At 51.1% G+C, this 6,887-nt stretch overlaps 1 protein-coding gene across 1 annotated transcript; it reads left to right on the forward strand.

The window, feature by feature from the left end:
- Positions 1-1,060: 1,060 nt before the first annotated feature.
- Positions 1,061-6,190, forward strand: LOC114818745 (zona pellucida-binding protein 2-like; the record flags this gene model as incomplete). Its single annotated transcript, XM_029086011.1, is given in 15 exon segments — positions 1,061-1,085; positions 1,343-1,448; positions 1,638-1,747; positions 1,885-1,944; positions 2,414-2,518; positions 3,074-3,175; positions 3,178-3,216; positions 3,388-3,600; positions 3,954-4,054; positions 4,373-4,542; positions 4,797-4,981; positions 5,408-5,489; positions 5,828-5,970; positions 6,060-6,145; positions 6,147-6,190. Coding segments are annotated over 15 exon segments (1,571 nt in total), but the record flags the coding sequence as incomplete, so codon positions are not given.
- Positions 6,191-6,887: the final 697 nt, after the last annotated feature.

Genomic DNA, 6,887 nt, shown 5'->3' on the forward strand with positions numbered 1-6,887 from the left:
CACATAGTCCCACACCATAAATCGAAAGGAAACCTTCCTTCATCCCTTCATCCCTTCATTCCTTCATCCCTTCATCCCTTCAGTCCTTCATTCCTTCATTCCTTCATCCTTCATCCCTTCATCCCTTCATTCCTTTATTCCTTCATCCCTTCATCCATCCTGCTGCTGGCAGAAGTCTGTGTTTTTATCCCAAGTGATTTTGGGCCAGACTTGATTTATTTACACTAAAACTGTCAGAAAAACTTGAGATTTAGGGTGTAGGGGGGATTATTGTTTTTTTCCTCTTTTTAAAGAAACACTAAGAATTCATTCATCCCATTATTCACCAGGGTGAAGCTTTCTCCATAGGTACAGCCTGAAAACAAACAGCCTCTGGAGATGCTTGCTCAGCCCTGCCCTTTCCTTTGGCTCTCGCCAGGACAGAGGGGTGAGGCTGCCCTGGCTGGATCTGGCCCCCACCCCTCCCGGCCATGGAAGTGGAAGATTTTTCACTGAGTTTCTCATGATTTCGTCATTCTGGGAGGACAGGGAGGGCGGACTGCCTTTGCTTGTCATGATTTTCCTCAAGAATAATTGCTGGTGCTTTCTACTGTCTTTAAGCCGTTGTGTGCTCTGTATTTCTGTTTTGTCTTAAATGAAGTGGTGGGCGTTTTCAGATTTATCTTGGGGGTTTTTTTAACTTGTTCTGTTTTCTCATGTATACATTTTTTTCACAAGCCAGTAGGATGATTTGAACATATTTACCATAAAAGCACTTCTCCCTCCCTTTATTCCTCACCTCCAGAAACCCTGGTACAAGTGAGAGGAGTTCTTAGCTTTACTCTTCCCAAGTTTCTGGCCAACTGTATATTTTAACTGTTCAATTTTAGTTCTCGATGGACAATCATAGGAACCTAAATCTCATTTCCAGGACAAACAGGAACATTAAGAAAACACACCCTTTTAAAGAGATCCCGATCTGAACCGAGAGATTGCCTGAAGTGTCCTAGGCTTGACTCCAAACCTCCTGCTTGGAAGCTGTGGGCTGAGCTTTTGCTTAGGGTACACCCAAGCTTGCGTAATGACTTGTAAGAAAGTCCCCCCTGGTATGTGGCCACATCTTGCTCTCCTTTGTCCATCAGCTTCTGTCATTTCTTCCTCTGAAACTTTTGGTGCATGTAATTTCCCTTCAAAACCACAATTTCCTATTTTCTTCAACATGTTCTTATTTTTTCTGATCTCCTCCATAGCCAGTTCTAGGTACCCTCCATAGCTGGAGACCTTGGAGCTCCCTCTTGAGTGATGGGGAAAACTCATCCCCAATCTAGGCTTGCTGGGTTTTCCCTGCCTCTTGGTCTGCCAGGATTTCCACCAAAAACGCCTTGCATAGCACTCTCATCATCTCTCTCCTCCTCCTTCCTTCTGATCATCTCTCCTACCTTGTCTCTTCTATCAGGATGTCCCCAGCTATATTTCCTCTAGAGCATCCTGCCCAGATGGTCCCCAGAAGAAGGGCCATGTTTCCCACAAAGCCCAGGCCCAGTGAGTGGGACCAAGGTGGGCAGGAGACACGACACTGCTCAGCCTGTGAGCCATCACTAAGGTGACAGGGAGAAGCAGCAGATTCTTCATTGCCATGGTAACAAGATTTTCCACACTGCGCAGTGGGGCAGGATGCTCTGTACTCTATGCATTTGGCCAGACTTCGGAGGACCTGGGGCGCTGGGGACTTTGGGGATCCTGACTTTGGTGCTTTGTAGCTGCTCAGGTAAAGGACAAGTGTGGAAGTGGGTATATTCTGCTCCGATTCCTTGGAGGGCGGATGGGAGCCTTGGAGAGGAGATCAGAACGAGGTGAGTACCCTCCAAGCTGAGCCTGAGCACTGCTTCTCTGCTTGCCTCCTAGGAGAGCCAGCGTCCTTGCCTTGGGATCTGCCAGCCAGCTCTAGCTGGGAACACTAGGGAGGTGAGATCTACAAAGCTCTCCTGATGGACCTCCCTGACCCTCCCTCTTTCCTGGGTGGAATAGTTTCCCCATCCAGCTTGTGTCCAGGTGTTGGTGGGAGGAACCTCTCCTTGCTGCCCACTCTGCCAATGACCTGGGCAGAGGATTTGGCTTCCCAGTCACAGGCAACATGAGCAGAGAAGACCCTGTCTGACTGTGGTCCCCACCAGCTCTGTTCACCACAGACTCACTTCTTAGCACTTTTTCCTACAGCTCCTGGCATTTCCTCTCCGCTAGCAACAACCTCAGATCTCCCTGCAGGATGGTCCCTGGTGGGGCTGGGTCCATCCCCATGCCACACAGCTTCCCAGTCTGCTCCAGTGCCTTCCCAACCCTCCTCTCTCCTCAGCTCCAGGCCTATTTTTTTTGCAATGCCCTAAAATTCCTGAAATGTGTCCTCAAGCTTTTGTCTCTCTTTCCTCTGGCCTAGACCTTGTCTTCATCCACATGGAGAGCAGCCTGTACTCACTGCCCTGCAGCCCTATGGAGACGGAGGTGGCTGATCCCACCTACCACTGGGTGCGGAACAGGACAGGTAAGGTCCTCGCTCCTCTCAGCTGCACAGTCAGGAGCAAGCAGCTGTGATGGGCTCTATTACCATGAGGCAAGAGAGGGGTAGGAGGAGAAACAGTCACCCAAGGAGGGAGCAGGTCTGTAGAGCAGGGGTGGGGCATGTGAAGACTGGGATGTCATGATATTGCACATGTTGGGGGGTGCTGAACTGCAAGAAGGACATGAGGTTATGGGGTAATACTGTGTGGGGTAACACCCCTTTTTCTTTCCTAATAAGGTTTGACAGGTTTTATGAAGAAAGTTTTCAGGTATTCAATGGTTCTTTTGCAGATAGTGACATTTCTGACAGAGAGGAGGGCACTGGGTTTCTTAATTTCTTCATCCCTCTCCCTCTCAGTAACTTACCAGAGAAGGAAGGGGAGGAGGAGCAGCTTTTATAGTCCTTGTAATGGTTTAAGGAGACCAAATCTAGGGCAGTCCAGGAGAGCATGACACAGCCAATCAGGAATTAGATGAGCTCAGCACAGCACAGGCAGCTCCTGTTGATCACCATGAATTCCCCTGTCTTCTGCACTAGACTCCAGGTTGTTTTTGGTCACCAAAGAGGGACATCTCCTCTTCCAACACTTCCAAGCAGGCGACAGTTGGAAGTACTCCTGCACCATCTCCTACATGAAACACGCATCCCTGTGTCCCAAACATTCCACTACAGCATGTTTGGTGAGTCCAGTGCCATGTCAACAAGCAGTGAGGCCAACTCAACAAGGGCAGGAAGGGTGGAGAGGCCATGGGGTGAGAGGAGGGGTGGGACCATACTCAGGTCTCTGCACAAGGGAGCTCCCCCTTGGCAAGGAGGAAGAACCAGATACCTTTCGGGGTTTTCTCTCACAGGCTACCATGTGCTCGGAGGCCTGGACACTGTGCTGCTCTTCCATAGCAAGTTCTGTGAGGATAAGTGGACCAAAAGCTTCCTGTGGGGTCTACAGAAGACGCTGAGGTAGCTGGAGATCGAGCAGCACTGCAAACTCCAGCTCACTGCCACTTTCTGCTTCCCCTCACTCAGCAACCCTTCGGATGAGTCCATCATCCAAGTACAGCTGGAAGGTAAAACTCCAGGCAGAAGCACCACAGCAGAGTCCCCAGGGGACAGTGTCACAGAATGCCAGACTGGTTTGGGTTGGAAGGGACCTTAAAGCTCATCCAGTTCCAACCCCCTGCCATCATCAGGGACACATTCCACTAGGTCAGTAGAGGCAGTGGGGTGGAGTGAGAGGAGCTCAGGCATCGCAGTTTGTGCTTGCAGGGGAAAGGGGAAGGCAGCAAGGGGCTGAAAGGGGAGTAGTGACATTGGGGGCTCTTGGAAGAGAATGGTGTCTAACGGCTAGATTCAGGGCTTTGCCCATCTCCTGCTGGAGCTGGGGCTGCCTGAGCTGCACTGGTGACTCTCCATACTCTAGTGTCCCTCTTTGGACCCCACTGGGATGAATATTGCAGCTCCCAGGACATGGAGATGGTCACAAACTGCTACCGCAAAACAGTCCGGCACAACCTGGGGCAGGTAAGCCTTGGGGCCAGCGTACCATCAAAGGAGGAAGCATGGCACAGAGGTTGTGTGGAGCTGGGACACTATCTTCAGGCCCAGGGATCTTCAGCAGTGCTGGAATGAAGAGGAGCACCCCTGAGGGTTTGCTCAGTATCCCTGGGCCCGGCTAGAGCTCCCACTCAAGCCGGCGGGCAGTGCCCATCCCCCTTGGCTCACACACCACATCTCCCACACTATGCCACTGGGAGGACATTTTCTGTGCAACAAGGTCTCAGCTTCCCTCTTGGACCCCAACATTGCCCTGCTAAGCTCTGCCTGCTCTGTCTTCCCCAGGTCCAGCTTGCCCTTACCAGGTTCTTCAAGGAGCTTAAGTCCTTCCACATCACTGGAGCTGATATCCCCAACATCAACTTCACCAACGAGTTTGCTGGCTTCTTAAAGACTGAGCAGTGCAGTGGCGGATATGGGCAGACCAAACAGCTGCTAAGATGTCTCGAGTGTTGCAGTGAGCCAAGAGTCCACAGCCTTTTGGTCCTCTCTCCTTTCCTCTGCTTCTCTCTTCCCCTCCCCATGCCCAGCTCTGTGTTTCCAGGTCCTTGTTGCTCTCCCCGTGCACACCCAGTGGGTTGTGCAGTGGACAGGGCAACTTTGAGCCCTTAAGCATCAGGGCTCAGTTTCCCTGACACTTCATTGAATACAACTTTATCAAAAAGCCAGTGCCATTGTTTAGAAAGGTCTTTCTACATGTCCTCTCCTCCGTTGTATGCCCACCAGGGATGTTCAGCCCTCCTAAGAACAGCCAGTGCTCCCCATGCCCTGTTGGGACCTACAGCCTCATCTATGGTGTGGCATTTTGCACTCCCTGCAAGGATGGCATGATCACCAGAGTGCCGGGTGCCAGCTCCGTGATGGACTGTGTCAAGAACAAAAGGACCAAGCAGGGTACACAGATCATCTCTTACTGCAGCAGGGTGGGGAGGGGACAGGGGGACTCTGAACTGAGGGCAGGCACTACAGTGGGACCCCAGAGCAGCTGCCACAAATCTATTGGCCATGACAACTTCTACAGCCGTTGGAGGTCCCTTTGGAGACAAGTAGTTCTTCTCTCTTCCATCACCATACCACAAGAGGTCACAGCTCCCTCCCTGCTCCTCACACCAAGCCAATGCTGAACAATCTGATTTCTCTCTCCACCTTGTTATCCCCGACTTGCCTTGAGCTCTGACAACCTCACTTAGGAGTCATGTAGGTTACAACATCCCTGCCTGTCTCTGGGGCTGGGGAGAGTTAACATCAGGATTATCTCCAGGGCTTTTAGCAGTGGGACTTCTCCCTTTGAGTCAGTCCCACCTATTTCTCTCTCCTCAGCTGTCTCCATCATGCACAGGATCCCAGGCCTGCTTCTTATCCTCTTGCCAGCATTGTTAGCCATCAACCTTCTCTTCATCCTGTAAGTCTGAGTTCCTTCTCCCAACATGGGACATTTTGGGGGCAGTTTGTTGGTGTTGAGTCTCCCAGCTTGACATTCCTCCTTGGAAGAGGAGATGAAGGAAAACCTGAGCCCATCACTGTGACACCAGCAGAAGGTGGCATGCCAGAATAAGGGTGCAGGACACCAACAGCCAAGATAATCCTTGGCAGTAGCTTACACAACCACATAAGGAGTGGTTGGGTATGGCCCTGGGGAATTCTGGCCCTGAGGGCTGGTTCTGGGTGGCTGCAGGGCTCTGATGCTGGTTCTTGGCACTAAGTTCCCATTTTTCACTATGGGCTTCTGTGTCTCTGTAGCAGCTCTTGTTACTGGTTCTATCAAGAGTACCGAGTGTCATCTCCAACGGCTTTCAAGGTGACAGGAAGCAACAAGAGGATGGAGACAGTGGCCAGTTTTTTCAGGATCCTCTGGCAGAGCCTCCAGGCTGGCCCTGATACTGGTCCTGCCAGTGACACCAGTCATCTGGACACCAGTCATCTGGACACCAGTCATCTGGACACCAGCGCATCTCAGGGGGGTGATGAGAAGCACGTGGAGCATCATCTCTTGCTGTGACCCCAAACCTTGCTCCTGTGACTGATGAGACAATTCCTGTGCTGATACTGGAGGACAGAAAGGACCATTTTTGAGATTCCCTCCAGGGACACAAGGACATTAAGGCACAGCATCCCTCCAGTCACTGCTGTCCATTTTGTTTGTGTCCCCAACCACCTCTGAAATACCCAGCAATGGAGAAGAGGGACACCATACCCTTCTTGTCCTCTCTGAATTTTTCTTCCCAAATAGCTCTGACTACAGCCACCACTTTTGCTAATAAAGAGTGACTTCTCTTTGCATCTCTGCAATACTGGATGCTCCAGACACAGCAGGGTTTGGGGGTTACAAAGAGGGCAACTATCACACAGGTTGATCCAAGTCTTCAGTGGTGGAAGGCATCATTCCCAGTCAGTCTTGCACTAAGGAATGAATCAGTTTCCTTCCTACACCACATTTTAATACAGCTCTGAGAAAGCAGCCGCTGGGAAGAGCTTAAGCCAGATCGTTTGCTGGGGTTAAGTATATATAGGACAGGGCAGGAGAAAGATGTTCCTCACTGCGACAGGCTGTCCAGAGAGGGTGTGGAGTCTCCTTCTCTGGAGATGTTCCAAACCCACCTGGACGCTTTCCTGTGCGACCTGGTGTAGGAAAAAAAAATTGGCAGGGGGGTTGGACTGGGTGATGTCCAGAGGTCCCTTCCAACCCCCACCAATCTGTGATTCTATGAAAGCTCAGCCTCAAATCTCTCCATTTTCAGAGCCAGGCTTTGCCATGAGAGGGACACAGGACTTCGGGAAGGATTCCCAACCTCAATGGCCT

Source organism: Antrostomus carolinensis, unplaced genomic scaffold (genome assembly GCF_000700745.2).
Source record: "Antrostomus carolinensis isolate BGI_N321 unplaced genomic scaffold, ASM70074v2 scaffold19097, whole genome shotgun sequence".
Classification (NCBI taxonomy): domain Eukaryota; kingdom Metazoa; phylum Chordata; class Aves; order Caprimulgiformes; family Caprimulgidae; genus Antrostomus; species Antrostomus carolinensis.